Genomic DNA, 21627 nt, shown 5'->3' with positions numbered 1-21627 from the left:
AACGTATTCAGACCCCTTGACTTTTTCCATATTTCCTTACGTTACAGCCTTATTCTAAAATGGATCAAATATTTTTTGGCCCCTCATCAATCTACACACAATACCCCGTAATAACAAAGCAACATTTTTTTTTTGAAATGTTTGCTAATGTATTAAAAAAAATAAAAAAAATATCACATTTACATAAGTATTCAGACCCTTTACTCAGTACTTTGTTGAAGCACCTTTGGCAGCAATTACAGCCTTGAGTCTTCTTGGGTATGACGGTACAAGCTTGGCACACCTGCATTTGGGGAGTTTGTCCCATTTTTCTCTGCAGAGAAAGCTTGAGAGGATTAATCGGGTTCAAGTCTGAGCTCTGGCTGGGCCACTCAAGGACATTCAGAGACTTGATCCGAAGCCACTCCTGTATTGCCTTGGCTGTGTGCTTAGGGTCATTGTCCTGTTGGAAGGTGAACCTTCACACCAGTCTGAGGTCCTGAGCACTCTGGAGCAGGTTTTCATCAAGGATCTCTCTGTACTTTGCTCCGTTCATCTTTCCCTAGATCCTGACTAGTCTCCCAGTCCCTGCTGCTGAAAAACATCCACACAGCATGATGCTGCCACCACCATGTTTCACCGTAGGGATGGTGCCAGGTTTCCTCCAGACACTTGGCATTCAGGCCAAGGAGTTCAATCTTGGTTTCAACAGACCAGAGAATCTTGTCCTTTAAGTGCCTGTTGGCAAACTCCAAGCGGGCTGTCATGTGCCTTTTACTGAAGAGTGGCTTCCGTCTGGCCACTCTACCATAAAGGCCTGATTGGTGGAGTGCTGCAGAGATGGTTGTCCTTCTGGAAAGTTCTCCCATCTCCACAGAGGAACACTGGAGCTCTGTCAGAGTGACCATCGGGTTCTTGGTCACCTCCCTGACTAAGGCCCTTCTCTCCCGATTGCTCAGTTTGGCCGGGCGGCCAGCTCTAGGAAGAGTCTTGGTGGATTCAAACTTCTTCCATTTAATAATGATGGAGGCCACTGTGTTCTTGGGGACCTTCAATGCCGCAGAACGTTTTTTGTACCCTTCCCCGGATCTGTGCCTCGACACAATCCTGTCTCGGAGCTCTACGGACAATTTCTTCGACCTCATGGCTTGGTTTTTGCTCTGACATGCACCGTCAACTGTGGGACCTTATATAGACAGGTGTGTGACTTTCCAAATCATGTCCAATCAATTGAATTTACCACTGGTGGACTCTAATCAATTTGTAGAAACATCTCAAATACGATCAATGGAAACAAGATGCACCTGATCACAATTTCGAGTCTCATAGCAAAGGGTCTGAATACTTATGTAAATAAAGTTATGTGTTTTTTATTTTTTATACATTTCCAAACATTTCTTAAAACCTGTTTTCACTTTGTCCGTATGGGGTATTGAGTGTAGATTGACGAGTAAAAAAATGTTTTAACGTAGCTGTAACGTAACAAAATGTGGAGAAAGGGAAGGAGTCTAAAATACTTTCTGAATGCACTGTAAGCTTGTTTTACTCCTACGTTTCTTAACAAGGTCAATGTAAACAAACACAGTTTCAAAACATGGTTAAAAGGATCATTTTGATCTCATGGTCAGTTGTTGCATCCATTGGTCTGTCTAGGAATTTGAGAGGGGTTATTTTTCTGAAGCCCCATCTCTCAGCTGTTTACCAAAACAAGTGGCGGGGTATCCACGTTATTGTTTGAATTTAGGATTAGCCCTTTAACCCTGACCCCCGTGTCACCTTGACTTCCTGACCTGCACTAATCTGGTCTCATTTAAAGCCGTCAGTCAGTCCATCAGTCTGTGTCCAGTGAAGTGGACTGCTACTGGAAGACTGATGAAAGGACAGACAAGGAATCGGAGACAGATGGTGCTGCTGATTATGCAATGCTTATAACCATCCCAGTCAAGCAGAATAAAAACACACAGGTATTGGACTGTAGCAGTGGTGACCTGCCTGGGGCTTATGACGTATTAATTTAATGCTGAAAAATACCAGACAAAATGAAAGCATCACTGTGAATAATCATGTGTTATAATATTGTAGGTACTGCAAAACGACTCTAGCTTTTGGGATTGTGAGTAACAAGACCAGATTGCCTGTGAAGGACTTGGCAGAGGCTATTGCATATTTATTAAGTGGACTGATCCCTATTTTCTGCACAAAATGATCACCCAGTGACGGGCCAATTCATATAACACATAATGATGCCTGAGCAATACGCATCCACACACATGAAGATCTGATCATATCTGATCATCATTAGATTATAAGTGCACACTAACCAATGCATCTTGATTAGGTTGCACACCATCACAAAATGCAAAACAGGATAAACTGACAAAAATAGATTTTTACGTGATGATATCTCTTTTTTTTCAGTCATATGAGCTCTGTGTGGAATCATGTTGGAACAAACCGATTTTGGCGCAGGCACCTGCACCGAAACAACAATAGAAATTCAACCCCTCCGGAAGAGAGAGGTTGGAGGTTCACTGTGTGATACAGGAATACAATATGATTCCTGTATCCTTTCACAAACAAAGACCTAATCAGAGATGACACAAGGATTTATTCAGCTGAGGTAGCAGCAACGCTAAACTGGAGAGACAAGCATGAAGCATCCAAAACAGTGTTGAAGCGAACAACGACATCCCAAAAATAACATTCACTACAAGTACCAGCCGTATCCATAACGCACGCACACACACACACACACACACACACACACACACACACACACACACACACACACACACACACACACACACACACACACACACACACACACACACACACACACACACACACACACAAATCAGAGCTGGGAGGAAATCACGCACTACATAAGAGCCGTCATAGCATCAGCCAAAAATGAGTCATATTCTCCTTGTCAGTCATCAGCCACTCAAAACAAAATAACTCCCATGACAGGGTGATTTCAATCACAATGGAAACAATCTGACAGTATAACATCACAACAGTCTACCAAAAACCCTTCATCCTCCCTCATCACATCATACAGTGTCCATTTCAACAAAAAGGATAAAAAAATTCAATGAAAATGTAATTGATCATATAAATATTAACAGCCATGTTTACCACCAACACACACGTCTACCACACACACACAGACATCCCTCCACATGACCACCATTCTCCGTTAGGGCTAGGGTTGTTAACTAAGGGAGAGAGCTCTCAGAGTCACAAACTCATCCCATCTCTATTCTCCAGACATGACAGGATGAGAGGAGAGGACAGAGCAAGGTCTGCAAGCGCCAGCTAGGTGACTCAGCACATGCACTGGAGACACTGCAATAACAAAGTGCCACACTGCATCCCTGTCAATGAAGGATGGAAGGACCAGCCCAGCCCCACCTCCATACAGCCCCATTCATACAGCATGAGGTTCACAGGGACTGCTACTACTCACATGTCATATAGCCGGTAGGACATGGCAGAGCTGGGTCTGTCCGGGTGAGCCCCGCCGCTGGGTGGCGTGCTGGACTCGCTGCGGGGACGCCTGGGGTCGGTGCTGCTCACCACGGCACGCCACACGCTCGGCTTGTCCATCCTCCTGGCTCGTCAATGGGACTTGACTCAACGGAGCAGAAGCGTGCGCACAGACTCATACACTCTCTCACATACACTCTCACTCTCAGTCACAAACAGCCAGCCAGAAAGAGCTCTGTGATGTAACGAGGCAGGTCCAAAAGGCAGGCAGGGGGTGTGTAGTGGTCGAGCAAGGCACAGTGAGGCTGTTTAACACTGATAAACAGCCTCCATTTAAACCCATGCTATGTGACGATGGCTGAACACGTACCAAGGCAGAGGAGACAGGGCTAGCCATCAAAAGCATGGGGATAACCTGCAGGAGCGAGAATTATATATTTATTGTCTCTAATACACACCGGATTTCATCCACATCCTCCCTACACCACCTCTCCTCTGCTCACGGTAGTACAGCCCGCAGCCGGGCCACCCGATTGGCTCCCTGGTCTCCATGGAAACAGGAGAATGTGTTGGAGGTAGGGCTCATAGTCTCTCTCTCCCTCCCCATCTCTCTCCCTTTTTGTGGAATCAATGAGTTTCTTTCTGCTGCATCCCAAACTGATGAGGCTTTTAAGACTAATGAGGGATTGTGCAATTAGTTTGTCAGGTAAAGCCTGTTAATTAGACTCTATAGGAAGACAGGGCATCTGCTTCGTGGCTCTGGAGAGTGACGGCTGGGAAAAACACCTCATATGAGAGACAGAGAGAGAGAGAAAAGCCCTTTGAATTGACTTGAGAGAGAGAGGCAAATGATAACAAAGGGCAGCCAATGAGCACAGCCTAGCCATAACAAAGGGCAGCCAGTGAGCACAGCCTAGCCATAACAAAGGGCAGCCAGTGAGCACAGCCTAGCCATAACAAAGGGCAGCCAGTGAGCACAGCCTAGCCATAACAAAGGGCAGCCAGTGAGCACAGCCTAGCCATAACAAAGGGCAGCCAGTGAGCACAGCCTAGCCATAACAAAGGGCAGCCAGTGAGCACAGCCTAGCCATAACAAAGGGCAGCCAGTGAGCACAGCCTAGCCATAACAAAGGGCAGCCAGTGAGCACAGCCTAGCCATAACAAAGGGCAGCCAGTGAGCACAGCCTAGCCATAACAAAGGGCAGCCAGTGAGCACAGCCTAGCCATAACAAAGGGCAGCCAGTGAGCACAGCCTAGCCATAACAAAGGGCAGCCTGTGAGCACAGCCTAGCCATAACAAAGGGCAGCCAGTGAGCACAGCCTAGCCATAACAAAGGGCAGCCAGTGAGCACAGCCTAGCCATAACAAAGGGCAGCCTGTGAGCACAGCCTAGCCATAACAAAGGGCAGCCAGTGAGCACAGCCTAGCCATAACAAAGGGCAGACAGAAAAAGCTGGCTGCCAAAAGAAGGCAGGCAGAGTGATCACTGCATTATGAAAGAACCAGAGACAGAGCTGTACTTCCTCATTAAATGCACAACATACACAACCATTAGAGAACATTACTTCCCCAGATTTTCATTTCAAATTCAAAGTTTGGTAAAGCGCTCTGATGAAGAAAAGCTACAAATCATACTAGAAGACGACATAGAAAGCTGGAGGTTGGCAGCACACTACATAACAGCCTGTCACGAGATGACAGCTAGTGACCGTTGCAATAGGATGAGGAAGAATGTATTATTTTATCGAGTCCATTGTTTCATTTCACCCCCATATTAACATCGTTTCTGGATCATTCTGTGGATTTCCATAACCTGGTCATGTTCTATTGTTAATACTTGTTAATGACTCTTTTTATAATGTAACCTTGTGCTTTGGTACTATGTATCAATACTGTATGTCATGTCAATAAAGTACATTGAAATGTAATTGAGAGAGAGTGGAAGATAATGAAACATCTATGAGTGAAGACCCCGGGAATGAAAAATGAGTGTATGTGCAATTCTTACAAGGCTGGTGACTTATGTTCTTTGTTCAACACAGGAAACAATTATCCATCAAATATTGAGGTTACACAGCCCTTGCATCATAGGGGAGGGTGGTAGAGACAATTAAAAAATAGTCTTACATCTATAGGAATATCTGCAGTATATATTCTATACTCATTCATGTAATGATGGAACTCTCATGCACAGCACATCCATTTCACAAAGCCACTTCAATAATGCAAGTGACACACAGATCAAAGTGTTGTCTATTAAATCTGCTCTTGGGGCAAAATGGGTCTATTCTTACCAAACCGCATACAATAGCAGGCTGGGGACTGGGGAGGGCTGGGGACTAGGGAGGGCTGGGGACTAGGGAGGGCTGGGGAGTAGGGAGGGCTGGGGACTAGGGAGGGCTGGGGAGTAGGGAGGGCTGGGGAGTAGGGAGGGCTGGGGTCTAGGGAGGGCTGGGGACTAGGGAGGGCTGGGGACTAGGGAGGGCTGGGGAGTAGGGAGGGCTGGGGAGTAGGGAGGGCTGGGGAGTAGGGAGGGCTGGGGAAGAGGGAGGGCTGGGGAGTAGGGAGGGCTGGGGAAGAGGGAGGGCTGGGGTCTAGGGAGGGCTGGGGAGTAGGGAGGGCTGGGGTCGAGGGAGGGCTGGGGACTAGGGAGGGCTGGGGAGTAGGGAGGGCTGGGGTCTAGGGAGGGCTGGGGACTAGGGAGGGCTGGGGAGTAGGGAGGGCTGGGGAGTAGGGAGGGCTGGGGAGTAGGGAGGGCTGGGGAGTAGGGAGGGCTGGGGAGTAGGGAGGGCTGGGGAGTAGGGAGGGCTGGGGACTAGGGAGGGCTGGGGAGTAGGGAGGGCTGGGGAGTAGGGAGGGCTGGGGTCTAGGGAGGGCTGGGGAGTAGGGAGGGCTGGGGAGTAGGGAGGGCTGGGGACTAGGGAGGGCTGGGGAGTAGGGAGGGCTGGGGAGTAGGGAGGGCTGGGGAGTAGGGAGGGCTGGGGAGTAGGGAGGGCTGGGGGTTAGGGAGGGCTGGGGAGTAGGGAGGGCTGGGGTGTAGGGAGGGCTGGGGTTAGGGCTAGGGAGGGCTGGGGTCTAGGGAGGGCGGCTAGGGAGGGCTGGGGACTAGGGAGGGCTGGGGAGTAGGGAGGGCTGGGGTCTAGGGAGGGCTGGGGACTAGGGAGGGCTGGGGAGTAGGGAGGGCTGGGGAGTAGGGAGGGCTGGGGAGTAGGGAGGGCTGGGGTCTAGGGAGGGCTGGGGAGTAGGGAGGGCTGGGGTGTAGGGAGGGCTGGGGGTCTAGGGAGGGCTGGGGTCTGGGGAGGGCTGGGGAGTAGGGAGGGCTGGGGAGTAGGGAGGGCTGGGGTCTAGGGTCTAGGGAGGGCTGGGGTCTAGGGTAGGGAGGGCCGGGGACTAGGGAGGGCCGGGGACTAGGGAGGGCTGGGGAGTAGGGAGGGCTGGGGTCTAGGGAGGGCTGGGGACTAGGGAGGGCTGGGGAGTACGGAGGGCTGGGGTCTAGGGAGGGCTGGGGAGTACGGAGGGCTGGGGACTGGGGAGGGCTGGGGTCTAGGGAGGGCTGGGGAGTAGGGAGGGCTGGGGAGTAGGGAGGGCTGGGGAGTAGGGAGGGCTGGGGAGTAGGGAGGGCTGGGGAGTACGGAGGGCTGGGGAGTACGGAGGGCTGGGGAGTAGGGAGGGCTGGGGAGTAGGGAGGGCTGGGGTCTAGGGAGGGCTGGGGAGTAGGGAGGGCTGGGGAGTAGGGAGGGCTGGGGTCTAGGGAGGGCTGGGGAGTAGGGAGGGCTGGGGAGTAGGGAGGGCTGGGGAGTAGGGAGGGCTGGGAGTAGGGAGCTGGGGTCTAGGGAGGGCTGGGGAGTAGGGAGGGCTGGGGAGTAGGAGGGCTGACTAGGGAGGGCTGGGGAGTAGGAGGCTGGGGAGTAGGGAGGGCTGGGGTCTAGGGAGGGCTGGGGAGTAGGGAGGGCTGGGGAGTAGGGAGGGCTGGGGTCTAGGGAGGGCTGGGGTCTAGGGAGGGCTGGGGAGTAGGGAGGGCTGGGGAGTAGGGGAGGGCTGGGGAAGAGGGAGGGCTGGGGAGTAGGGAGGGCTGGGGAAGAGGGAGGGCTGGGGAGTAGGGAGGGCTGGGGTCTAGGGAGGGCTGGGGAGTACGGAGGGCTGGGGAGTACGGAGGGCTGGGGACTGGGGAGGGCTGGGGTCTAGGGAGGGCTGGGGAGTAGGGAGCGGCTAGGGAGGGCTGGGGAGTAGGGAGGGCTGGGGTCTAGGGAGGGCTGGGGAGTAGGGAGGGCTGGGGTCTAGGGAGGGCTGGGGACTAGGGAGGGCTGGGGACTAGGGAGGGCTGGGGAGTAGGGAGGGCTGGGGAGTAGGGAGGGCTGGGGTCTAGGGAGGGCTGGGGAGTAGGGAGGGCTGGGGAGTAGGGAGGGCTGGGGAGTAGGGAGGGCTGGGGAGTAGGGAGGGCTGGGGAGTAGGGAGGGCCGGGGGTCTAGGGAGGGCCGGGGACTAGGGAGGGCCGGGGTCTAGGGAGGGCTGGGGAGTAGGGAGGGCTGGGGAGTAGGGAGGGCTGGGGAGTAGGGAGGGCTGGGGAGTACGGAGGGCTGGGGAGTAGGGAGGGCTGGGGAGTAGGGAGGGCTGGGGAGTAGGGAGGGCTGGGGAGTGGGGAGGGCTGGGGTCTAGGGAGGGCTGGGGACTAGGGAGGGCTGGGGAGTAGGGAGGGCTGGGGAGTAGGGATCAGGGCTGGGGAGTAGGGAGGGCTGGGGAGTAGGGAGGGCTGGGGAGTAGGGGGCTGGGGAGTAGGGAGGGCTGGGGAGTAGGGAGGGCTGGGGAGCCTCGACAGGGGTATTATTGTTGACCCCCCTCTAACTCCTCTACCCTCCCAACTCCTCTTACTCCCCCCTCTACAACTCCTCTACTCCCCCCTCTACAACTCCTCTACTCCCCCCTCTACAACTCCTCTACTCCCCCCCTCTACAACTCCTCTACTCCCCCCCTCTAACTCCTCTAAAACTCCTCTACTCCCCCCTCTAAAACTCCTCTACTCCCCCCTCTAAAACTCCTCTACTCCCCCCTCTACAACTCCTCTACTCCCCCCTCTACAACTCCTCTACTCCCCTCTACATCTCCTCTACTCCCCCCTCTAAAACTCCTCTACTCCCCCGTTTAAAACTCCTCTACAACTCCTCTACTCCCCCCTATAACTCCTCTACCCCATCCAGCTAATCTACTCCCCCAACTCCTCTACTCCCCCTCTACCCCCCAACTCCTCTAACCCACTAACCCCCAACTCCTCTACCCCCCTCTAACTCCTCTATCCCCCCTCTAACTCCTCTAACCCCCCTATAACTCCTCTACCCCCCCTCTAACTCCTCTACCCCCCCTCGAACTCCTCTACCCCCTCTAACTCCTCTATTCCCCTCTAACCCCCAACTCCTCTAACTCCTCTACCCTCCCAACTCCTCTTACTTCCCCCTCTAAAACTCCTCTACTCCCCCCTATAATTCCACTACTACCCCCTCTAACCCCCCTAACCCCTCAACCCCCCTAACCCCCCTATAATTCCTCTACTCCCCCTAACCCCCTAACTCCTCTACCCCCTCTAACCCCCCTTAACCCCCCTAACTCCTCTACCCCCCTCTAACTCCTCTACCCCCCTCTAACTCATCCAACCCCCCTCTACCCCCCCTAACTCCTCTACCCCTAACTCCTCTACCCCCCCAACTCCTCTAAACCCCAACTCCTCTAACCCCCCTCTAACCCCTAACTACTCTACCCCCTCTAAATCCTCTAACCCCCCAACTCCTCTACCCCCTCTCTAATCCCCCTCTAACCCCTAACTCCTCTACTCCCCCCAACTCCTCTACTCCCCCCAACTCCTCTACTCCCCCCAACTCCTCTACTCCCCCTCAACTCCTCTACTCCCCCCCTAACTCCTCTACTCCCCCATAACTCCTCTACTCCCCCATAACTCCTCTACTCCCCCCCTAACTCCTCTACTCCCCCCTAACTCCTCTACTCCCCCTCAACTCCTCTACTCCCCCCTAACTCCTCTACTCCCCCCCAACTCCTCTACTCCCCCCAACTCCTCTACTCCCCCTCAACTCCTCTACTCCCCCTCAACTCCTCTACTCCCCCCTAACTCCTCTACTCCCCCTAACTCCTCTACTCCCCCCTAACTCCTCTACTCCCCCCAACTCCTCTACTCCCCCTCTAACTCCTCTACTCCCCACTAACTCCTCTACTCCCCCCTAACTCCTCTACTCCCCCATAACTCCTCTACTCCCCCTAACTCCTCTACTCCCCCCTAACTCCTCTACTCCCCCCTAACTCCTCTACTCCCCCCCTAACTCCTCTACTCCCCCTCTAACTCCTCTACTCCCCCCTAACTCCTCTACTCCCCCCTAACTCCTCTACTCCACTAACTCCTCTACTCCCCCCTAACTCCTCTACTCCCCCCTAACTCCTCTACTCCCCTCTAACTCCTCTACTCCCCCCTAACTCCTCTACTCCCCCTAACTCCTCTACTCCCCCTAACTCCTCTACTCCCCCTCTAACTCCTCTACCCCCCCTAACTCCTCTACTCCCCCTAACTCCTCTACTCCCCCCTAACTCCTCTACTCCCCCCCTAACTCCTCTACTCCCCCCTCTAACTCCTCTACTCCCCCCTCTAACTCCTCTACTCCCCCCTCTAACTCCTCTACTCCTCTCCTCTACTCCCCCTAACTCCTCTACTCCCCCTCTATCTCCTCTACACCCCCTAACTCCTCTACTCCCCTCTAACTCCTCTACACCCCTAACTCCTCTACTCCCCCCTAACTCCTCTACTCCCCCCTAACTCCTCTACTCCCACTCTAACTCCTCTACTCCCCCCTAACTCCTCTACACCCCCTAACTCCTCTACTCCCCCCTAACTCCTCTACTCCCCTAACTCCTCTACTCCCCCCTAACTCCTCTACTCCCCCTCTAACTCCTCTACACCCCCCTAACTCCTCTACTCCCCAACTCCTCTAACTCCTCTACTCCCCCCTAACTCCTCTACTCCCCCCTATCTCCTCTACACCCCCTAACTCCTCTACTCCTCTCCTCTAACTCCTCTACTCCTCTCCTCTAACTCCTCTACTCCCCTCTAACTCCTCTACACCCCCTCTAACTCCTCTACTCCCCCTAACTCCTCTACTCCCCCCTAACTCCTCTACTCCCCCTAACTCCTCTACCCCCCTCTAACTCCTCTACTCCCCCCTAACTCCTCACCCCCTAACTCCTCTACTCCCCCCTAACTCCTCTACTCCCCCCAACTCCTCTACTTGCCCCCTAACTCCTCTACTTCCCCTCTAACTCCTCTACTCCCCCCTAACTCCTCTACTCCCCCCTAACTCCTCTACTCCCCCTAACTCCTCTACTGCCCCTCTAACTCCTCTACTCCCCCCCTAACTCCTCTACTCCCCCCCAACTCCTCTACTCCCCCCTAACTCCTCTACTCCCCCCCAACTCCTCTACTTGCCCCTCTAACTCCTCTACTTGCCCCTCTAACTCCTCTACTTGCCCCTCTAACTCCTCTAACCCTCCTCTAACTCCTCTAACCCTCCTCTAACTCCTCTCACCCCCTTTAACCCCTATTCCCCCACCTCCCCCCTCTAACCCCTCCTCCCCCCTCTAACCCCTCAGAGGGTGTCTGTCTAGCTGTTCTTGTCAAAGCACAGCTTCCTCCCCCCTCTAACTAACACCATTTTCTTTGGGTGGGGTAGTGAGATCCATTTTATTTCCCACTGAGAGCAGTGCTGCAAGCCCAAGACAGGATGTTGGTAGTCAGTGCACAGGCAACGAGAAGGGAGGCGTGCTAAGCACATCACACTCCTCACAACGCGGACAATATTCTCTATTCATGTAAACACTCATGTACACACACACACACACACACACACAAACTAAGCACCATCAATCACACAACACATATATATCCACTTTACTCTATTTTCACACCATCTCACGGGGCTCAAACATTGGCCTATTTATTCTTCTTTAATGAAGCGGTCCATTTTGATATAACGGTGTGTCAGTGTGTGTTGTCTGTATCAGTCCTCTCCTGCCAACCTCTGCACCCCCATCCCTGTTGCCATACAGTACAGTTTCTCTGTGCCCAGCTGGCCTTGTGGATGAGACTGGGCACTGACTCTGGCAGGGGTATGGTGCCAGCGCGCGCACACACACACACACACACACACCAACGCCCACACCTACAGTAGCAGCAGCGAAGGCTTTAACCATCACAGGAAGTGCATACTGATGAGTCCCAGCCTAATTGCCTCATCCCTGTTCTCTGTGAGAGAAGCAGCGAACTGCAGAGCCTTCTTAGTCAACGAGATCCAAAAGTGTCAGGAAATGGCTCAGATGGTGGATAGATATGGCGCAGAATGCTAATAGGCTGGCCCCTGGGCAGATATCTTCATCTGGCTTTTCCTTTCCACTGCTGAGAACAGACAACAACGAGAGGATTTAATAGAGATACAGAGAGAACAGACATTAACAGAGAACAGCGAGAGGATTTAATAGAGATACAGAGAGAACAGACATTAACAGAGAACAGCGAGAGGATTTAATAGAGATACAGAGAGAACAGACATTAACAGAGAACAGCGAGAGGATTTAATAGAGATACAGAGAGAACAGACATTAACAGAGAACAGCGAGAGGATTTAATAGAGATACAGAGAGAACAGACATTAACAGAGAACAACGAGAGGATTTAATAGAGATACAGAGAGAACAGACATTAACAGAGAACAGCGAGAGGATTTAATAGAGATACAGAGAGAACAGACATTAACAGACAACAACGAGAGGATTTAATAGAGATACAGAGACCTAAACTCATCCTAGTCTAAATGTCAGAGCCTCCATCTTATTCTGCTATACCAGAAGAAACTAAACACACATAAATCAATGACAAAGTGATAATGCCTTAACCATGTCTCGGACTAAAAGACAGGGAGCTGGGTCTCTGCTTCTGAACAGGTCCAAACCAAAGTGATAATCATACCTTAATAAAGCGAGAATAGCCTGAGTACTGGATTAACAGCTAACAAAGCAGAGCTCTAACCAAACCCATGCTTTACATGGATCATAACTCTAGCCATACATAGCTTACGGGTTATATTACTGCCTTCTTAAAGCCTTGATTCTGACTGGCTGATGGGCGTTCTATAGCTGTACATTACTCACACAGCTGAACAGTTATAGGGCCTAGTGTCTGAAATGGTGGCCGTGAGTGAGCTTCAGTCCAATTATGGAGAAGACAGCACTGCACCCCACCTTACTGCAGTACACAGCAGTCTATGTGAACATTGGCACATGTTGTTCATTAAGGGTTTATAAAACATTAATGAGGCTTCACAGCAAAGACACCTTCACTTTCAACTGGGACACACACAGCATCTGGGTGTGGTGGACTGGGAGCTCCTGCTTACCAACATTATTCAGTATGTGATGCGAAACATAAGCTTTATTTCTTTCAAAGCGCCATCATCAGTATAGTGTTGAGCGAACACAGCAGATGCCTTCTGCGAAGTTCTTGTCTAGCTCTGGAAGATTAGTAGTGGTATTGTGTTGTGGTGCAGTGGGCTGAGCTTTATTGTCCCATACCTGGTGCCTTGCTGATTGTGTTATGTTGTTGTTGTGTGTTGATAGCTGCTGTGTGTGTAGACAGCTGAATGTGTGTGTCTGTCTCCCAGTGGGAAACTGCCTCATTTAGATGCCCAGTTTTACTGAGCTGCACCTCAGGGGCCTTGAGCCTGGCTGGGCTGTCGCCCACAACACAGGGAGAGGCACAGAGAAGACCTGGGAGACAGTTACATCAAATCACACCTCTCTCAGTGTTCCGAAGGGCACTGAAGGATGAGCTGAAGATAACAGCTGTTTGAGAAGGAATCTACAAAACATTTCCAAACACAATGAGATGAGAAAATGATATGGATTCAAAATTCAGCCATCATCATTATCCATACTAAACACCCAACCCAGTCCTCTTGGAATGTAAATGAAAGCCTTTATTTAAATCGTCTCACCACTGACCCATTGCAGCCGATACAATACAGTATTGTGTTGAAATAAGTCATGATCTGAGATGCCATGTGCACAAAGGATTTCATCCCTCAGCTCCAAACCAGTCGCTCTTTAGGACACACAGGAGACTGAGCAGAGGGCCGACAGATGAAGCAAGGGAACACAAGAAAACAATTCTCGGGAGAGAGAACGGTTTTGTAATGTTATGTGTAATGTTACGTGTAATGTTCCTCTAACGCTTGCATGTCCAGTTTCCCGTTAGTTAGGGGAACGTTCTATGTATCTGTAGCGGACATGAGTCGGTAATGGTCATGTGATGAGGTAGCCCCGCCTGCGAACTTCAAAAGCAGTGTCTGCCCTCAGCCCAAGAGGGAATTTTGTCTAGGTGTAAGATGTTGAGACCCGGGTTCATATCCCACGTGGCTGTTAGCAAAATCCACCGGAGAACCAATTTAGCATGTTTTGGCATTAGAGGAGAATTTTCTCTTATTGTCAAACAGAACCTATCCAGAATGTTCTAGAAACGTTTCCTTGGAAAGTTGCAAGAACCTTCCTTAGTCCAGTGGAACTTTGATTCCTTACACACTCAAATGAAACATGCTCATATCACCACAAGATGGCAGTACTTCAATGTTGTTGGATCGTTCTGGGTCCAAACCTGCTCAGCCAGATATTACTTACAGACGGCATGGTGGAATGATCAATACCATTCCTGCGGGTGTGAAAATAACTTTCTCCCAGCGGAAATGACACTGGTACCCACGAGAAAAGAGAAATGTACACTGTACATAGCCATATGACATTTGAAATGTCTCTATTCCTTTGAAAAGTTTGTGAGTGTAATGTTAACTGTTCATTTTTTATTGTTTATTTCATTTTTGTTTATTATCTATTTCACTTGCTTTGGCAATGTACACTCATGTTTCCCATGCCAATAAAACCCTTTGAATTGAGAGCGAGAGAGCTGGGCCCCCAGGAGACAACGGGTCTGAGCAGAATGCATAACACGGCAAACCCAGATAACAAACATTGTTACCTCCCAACACATTAGAATGTTGCAGTCCATCGATAAGAGAAGATGAAGTTACAAGGCGATGTACACTCAGCATAGACCAAGGACATGAATGAAGCAGTAGCATGTTTGTGAAGCACTGATAATCAAATTCAGAGCCAGCGAAAAGAGGTAACAGCAATCATCCAATTGATACTTGATCATTTTTCTCAATTTAGCACAAATATATATGTGTGATGTTTTATAACAGTCAGCAATTTCAGTAGAACCTCATTGAGATGGCGTACAGCAGGGATGGGCATCTGGCGGCCCTTAACCCCCCCCACCCACCCCCCAAAAACTAAAGTTTTAGTAACTCAGTTGGGTCTCAAATTACTGTTGAGATTTAGAATAGAATTTGAAAATGTGGTTATGCATCAGCAGTTTCTCATGTTATTCACTGACAGTCCCTCAAATAACCCATGTCAGCTACCATTTTTAGACTGGTAAATTAGTCTAGCCAGCTATCTAAACCTGTGGTAATCATGGTCGAATTACAGACCAGGGGGCCCTCATTGATTTTGTAAGTCACTCTCACTCAGATAACATATTAACATGGCATAAGACCAGGCAAAATGTTAGAATTTAAGGAAATTAGCTGTAAAACAAATGTTTTTCTATCCTCCTCATGGCAAAATATGTATTAATGCATCAAACTTGCTTTAAAACTGAAACATTCTCTATACACCATGGCAAAATGTCCACTGCAGCTCCACATTAGGAGTTCAGATTTTTTGTGGCCCCTACCACCATCAAAGTTGCCCATCCCTGGCATACAGCATCTCAGTATTCAACATGTTTTGGTCCAAAATAACAAAATATAAGAACCACCATATTGTTCCACAACAGCAGCCTATTTTTCTGACCTCGCCAATTAACATCAGCAACTGGAAAAATGGAACTCTGTGACCACAACCTTTCACATCTACTCAGGAAGTGAGAAGGTGCAGCATTTCTTTTTGATGCTGTTTTTGATCATAACATCCCTTCTCTCTAACACAGGGCAGGGTGCGGCGTGTCAAAGCTCTCTCTGTCAGCAGATAGGCTCTCTGTCTTAGAGCATCTGTCATCCAGAAACCAGCTGTTCACTTTGTAAGCCAAATAAAGCACTGTTTCCACTGTGACTGAAGTACAGTCAAAATCCCTGCCTTCTCCACCGGTCTTGTCTTGGAGTCCCTACGGAATAAGATGAGATGCTAGGAATGAAGTGGAAAATGATGATTCTAGCATCGATATAGTATGCAGGGCTGAAGGCTCAGGCACGTTCATAACAGTATGCAAAGTGTATCAGTAGAAGTGTGGATATACAGAGGGTTATAACATATTTACACATGTATAAATACGTGCGCACGCGCACACACACACACACACACACACACACACACACACACGTGTAAAGACACAAACATCTTTACACACACACACACACACAAACACACCACATATGCATGTCCTCTAAGTTGTGATATCATAAATCTGTGTTTTATATTCAGTAGGGACTACTGCATTCCTCTGTCGTGTCACACTGCTTACTGCTTATATACAGTAGTGGAGTTGACTTTCCATGCATAGAGAGAGCCTAATCCCACTGTGATAAGCTGCACTCAACTCATACTCTGACGCATTCAACCTACACATTTAAATTAACAGTAGCTTAGAACCCACCAACAACCATCAATCTAACAGCTCTCCCCAAATCAAACTCACACCCATATCATATCCCCCTCCTTTCTTAATAAAGCCTAAAAGGCTGTTTAGAAGAACAAGCTGTTTCTCATATTTACAGTTTAATAATGTGCACACACCCTCCGCTCTAATTCCCCTAGGGGGGAAAGCGTTTAATACCTTCAGAGCATCTGTCTTGTCCCCTCCCGCCCTAGCCCCAGAGCTCAGGCTGTATCGGAGCGGTGATAGGCAGAAAGATCAGAGGCATCATGACACCCTTTTTGCCAGATAATGCAGAGGCATGAAAATGATGACGTGATAAGCTTCGCCTGAGATTAAAATCTCCCACTATATCAACATACACTACATGATCAAGTGTGTGTACACCTGCTCGTCGAACATCTCATTCCAAAATCATGAGCATTAATATGGAGTTGGTCCCCCCCCCCCCTTTGCTGCTATAACAGCCTGCACTTTTCTGGTAAGGCTTTCCACTAGATGTTGGAACATTGCTCCAGGAACTTGCTTCCATTCAGCCACACGAGCATTAGTGAGGTTGGGCACTGATGTTGGGCGATTAGGCCTGGCTCGCAATCAGCGTTCCAATTCATCCCAAAGGTGTTTCGATGGGGTTGAGGTCAGGGCTCTGTGCAGGGCAGTCAAGATCTTCCACACCGATCTCAATAAACCATTTCTATATGGACCTCGCTTTGTGCACGGGGGCATTGTAATGCTGAAACAGGAAAGAGCTTCCACAGACAGTTGCCTCAAAGTTGGAAGCACAGAATCGACTAGAATGTCATTTTAGCATTAATATTTCACTTCACTGGTACTAAGGGGCTTAGCACGAACCATGAAAAACAGCCCCAGACCATTATTCCTCCCCCACCAAACTTTAAAGTTGGCACTATGCATTCGGGCAGGTAGCATTATCCTGGCATCCACCAAACCCAGATTCATCCGTCAGACATCCAGATGGTGAAGTGTGATTCATCACTCCAGAGTTCAATGGCAGCGAGCTTTACACCAGTCCAGCCAACGCTTGGCATTGTGCGTGGTGATCTTAGGCTTATGTGCGGCTGCTCGGCCATGAAAACCCATTTCATGAAGCTCCTGACAAACAGTTCTTGTGCTGACGTTGCTTCCAGAGGCAGTTTGGAACTCGGTAGTGAGTGTTGCAACTGACGACAGACACATTTTTACCCGCTACACGCTTCAGCACTCGGCAGTCCCGTTCTGTGAGCTTGTGTGGCCTACCACTTCACGGCGGAGCCTTTTCTGCTCCTAGACATTTCCAATTCACAATAACAGCACTTACAGTTGACCGGGGCTGCTCTAGCAGGGCAGAAATTTGAAAAAAATGATTTGTTGGAAAGGTGGCATCCTATGACGGTGCCGTGTTGAAAGTCACTGAGCTCTTCAGTAAGAACATTCTACTGCCAATTTTTGTCTATGGAGATTGCATGGCTGTGTCCTCGATTTTGTACACCTGTCAGCAACAGGTTTGGCTGAAATAGCCGAATCCACTAATTTGAAAGGGAGCACACATACCTTGTACATATAGTGCATCTCCCACTATGTTGTTAATTAATACTATGAAAGGAGAGCATCAGTTAAGAGGTGTGTGTGTGTGTGTGTGTGTGTGTGTGTGTGTGTGTGTGTGTGTAGTATGTATGTATGTATGTATGTATGTACACTACCGTTCAAAAGTTTGGGGTCACCTAGAAATGTCTTTGTTTTTGAAAGAAAAGCGCAATTTTTGTCCATTAAAATAACATCAAATTGATCAGAAATACAGTGTAGACATTGTTAATGTGTGAATGACTATTGTAGCTGGAAATGGCAGATTTTTTATGGAATATCGACATAGGCGTACAGAGGCCCATTATCAGCAACCATCACTCCTGGTAGAGTGGCCAGACGGAAGCCACTCCTCAGTAAAAGGCACGTGACAGCCCGCTTGGAGTTTGCCAAAAGGCACTTAAAGACTCAGGAATCTCTGGTCTGTGTATGTGTATGTACAGTGCATTCCAACATTTATTCTAAAATCGATTAAATTGTTTTTTCCCCCTCAATCTACACACAATAACCCATAAAGACAAAGCAAAAACCTGTAAAAAAAAAAGGGAAAAAAAAGAAGTAATATCATATTTACATAAGTATTCAGACCCTTTAAGTATTTTGAAGCACTTTTGGCAGCAATTGGAGCATCAAATCTTCTTGGGTATGACGCGACAAGCTTGGCACACCTGTATTTGGGGAGTTTCTTCCATTCTTCTCTGCAGATCCTCTCAAGCTCTGTCAGGTTGTATGTGGAGCATTGTTGCACAGCTATTTTCAGGTCTCTCTAGAGATGTTTGATCGGGTTCAAGTCTGGGCTCTGGCTGGGCCACTCAAGAACATTCAGAGACTTGTCCCGAAGCAACTCCTGAGTTGTATTGGCTGTGTGCTTAGGGTTGTTGTCCTGTTGGAAGGTGAACCTTCACCCCCAGTCTGAGGTCCTGAGCGCTCTGGAGCAGGTTTTCATCAAGGATCTCTGTACTTTGCTCCTTTCATCTTTCCTTCGATCCTGACTAGTCTCCCAGTCCCTGAAAAACATCCCCACACCATGATGCTGCCACTACCATGCTTCACCGTAGGGATGGTGCCAGGTTTCCTCCAGACGTGACGCTTGCCTGTCCGCCCAGAGAGTTCAGTCTTGGTTTCATCAGACCAGAGATTCCTGAGTCTTTAAGTGCCTTTTGGCAAACTCCAAGCGGGCTGTCACGTGCCTTTTACTGAGGAGTGGCTTCCGTCTGGCCACTCTACCATAAAGGCCTGATTGGTGGAATGCTGCAGAGATGGTTGTTCTTCTGGAAGGTTCTCCCTTCTCCACAGAGGAACACTGGAGCTCTGTCAGAGTGACCATCTGGTTCTTGGTCACCTCCATGACCAAGGCCATTTTCCCCTGATTTCTCAGTTTGGCCGGGCGGCCAGCTCTAGGAAGAGTGTTGGTGGTTCCAAACTTCTTCCATTTAAGAATGATGGAGGCCACTGTGTTCTTGGGTACTTTCAATGCTGCATACATTTTTTGGTACTCTTCTCCAGATCTGTGCATCGACACAATCCTGTCTCGGAGCTCTACGGACAATTCCTTCGACCACATGGCTTGGTTATTGCTCTGACATGCACTGTCAACTGTGGGACCTTATATAGACAGGTGTATGCCTTTCCAAATCATGTCCAATCAATTGAATTTACCACAGGTGGACTCCAATCAAGTTGTAGAAACATCTGAAGGATGATAAATGGAAACAGGATGTATCTGAACTCAATTTCGTGTATTTCTGTTTTTATTTGTAATACATTTGCAAAACTGTCTAAAAACCTGTTTTCGGTTTATCATTATGGGGTATTGCGTGTAGATTGATGAGGAACATTTTAAATTGTATCCATTTTAGAATAAGGCTGTAATGTAATAAAATGTGGAAAAAGTTCAAGGGGTCTGAATACTTTCCCAATGCATTGTATGTATGTGTGTGTGCTTGCATGTGCGTGTGTTTCATCCTGGGCCTTTGGAAAACAAGATTGATGTCACACCTGATCACATCTCAGGATGTTATAACTGTGACACGTCAATTGGCATCTGCGCTTCTTTTCATCACCACGAAAAGGACACATTTACAGCTATCGCACCCTTCAAACCTTCCGTTCGCCTCAAGTTAATACCCCATCTTCACCGTACCATTTAGAAAACATTTCAAAACACTCCTTAAAATATACTGCTTAGCATGTCTGTCTTCAGGTTCCCTTATATACCCTCTATTACATCATCCTTAGAGGCTGTAGACCTGGGGTGGGCAAACTTTTTGGCTCGAGGGCCACATCGGGATATCAAAATTCAACAGAGGGCAGCACATCTTTGTTTGGGACCGATTTGTTCGTCACAATCGATTTGCGAGCCAGGAAAAGGGCAGTTATATCGGTCCATTATAATGTCTACATACTTTCTATCTAGTTTTAGACATTCAAGAGAGGCCTGGAGGTTTTTTAAACACAATCACCCCCCCTCCAAAAAAGAAAAATGATATACACTGAGTATACCAAACACTAGGAACACCTTCCTAATATTGAGTTGCTGTAGACGCGTTTAGACATATGACAACACACTCTTCCCTGGGTGAGAATATAAACGCCACCAGCCATGACTAGACAGAGTTCCTAATGCTGATAAGTGATCAGGCGTGATAGTCGACTCTCGTTATTGTGAGCACAACCCTGCTCACGGTGCTGTGGTTTACTGAGCCCTCCTTCCAGCTGCTAGTCCTTAAGGGCAGCAGTGTGTAGTGCTGCATAGTGCTGTGGGCTCAATACAACGCTAATAGACTGTCACAGGATGTCACAATTAGTATGACAAATTCCCACCATGAGCTAGACGCACATGATAAAACACTCCAGTTCTCCTCAGAGTGACACGGTGAATATGTGGTCAGGGATCAGTCAGGAATACAAAATAGAACTTTTAATGGACACTTAATAGATATATATTTTTTACATTTCCATGAAACCGCATCAAAAGACAAAAACATTCAATTGAATTCCTTCAGTACATGAACAACCAAAGTTCTTTCTATGCCACATAATTCAATCTCAACTACTTCCTAGTTGAGTCCACCTCTCAGCGACCAGTTGAGAGTGTCCTGATGGTAGGTTCATCATTATAGCAGCAACCCTGTAGATTCCAGACAGACAGAGAGAGACCGAAGGCCAGAGCAGCACTCCAGGACCTACACTACTTATATAAACTTGTTCATGTGTGTAACCTTGTATTATTATCAGGGTGCTCTGAGAAGCCATTGGCATGGTCCTCACTGATTTAGATCAAACGCTAAGAAAAAACGAGTTGAAAATACCACTTGAACAGCTGTCAGAACATCTGCATGTTTAAAGATTTTCAGTAAGGTGAGCTATAATTGCTTCTCTAAGCACAGTGTAGGTGTCCTTTATACAGTATTACATTAGGAGACATTTTGTAGCTGGTAAAGCAGGTTGTATTTGAACATTGGTCATCCAGGAATGTGCTATTTGTGGCGATGCAGCTGCTGGAGGGGCTCTCACATGATGGACACCTGCTAGGGAACTACGAGAGCAGCCATACAGATGCATGCATATGCACACACACGCACAAACGCACACACACGCACAAACGCAAACACGCAAACACACACACACTCTATTCCGGTGGGCATGAAAGGGGACCTGATTAACCACAATAAGGGGACATCATTCAGAGCACAACCTGTCCTCACATGTCAGTTTCCTATCCATAAGTCCAATTTATCGTAAGCATTGTAGCCCCATTCATCAGAGATCCGTACTTTTAGTTCCAGTGATCCAGCTTTCAGCACAGCGTAGAGGCTATAAATAAC

General features: G+C 48.9%; 1 protein-coding gene across 3 annotated transcripts in view; it reads right to left on the bottom strand.

Moving 5' to 3' along the window:
• The window catches only part of LOC106566761 (IQ motif and SEC7 domain-containing protein 1), a 234785-nt gene that overhangs the window by 118012 nt on the left and 95146 nt on the right, over nucleotides 1–21627 (bottom strand). The window contains exon 1 of one of the 3 annotated variants that reach the window (XM_014135128.2): nucleotides 3449–3920. The exons of the other annotated variants lie outside the window; for them this stretch is intronic. Within the exon in view, the coding sequence (XP_013990603.2) occupies nucleotides 3449–3588 (140 nt within the window). The 5' untranslated portion in view covers nucleotides 3589–3920. Of the gene's footprint in view, nucleotides 1–3448; nucleotides 3921–21627 lie in introns of those variants that run through there. 3 annotated transcript variants of the gene reach the window in all.

Source organism: Salmo salar, chromosome ssa13 (genome assembly GCF_905237065.1).
Source record: "Salmo salar chromosome ssa13, Ssal_v3.1, whole genome shotgun sequence".
Taxonomy (NCBI): domain Eukaryota; kingdom Metazoa; phylum Chordata; class Actinopteri; order Salmoniformes; family Salmonidae; genus Salmo; species Salmo salar.
The sequence above is the reverse complement of the archived record's forward strand: the minus strand, read 5'-3'. Positions and strand labels throughout refer to the sequence as shown.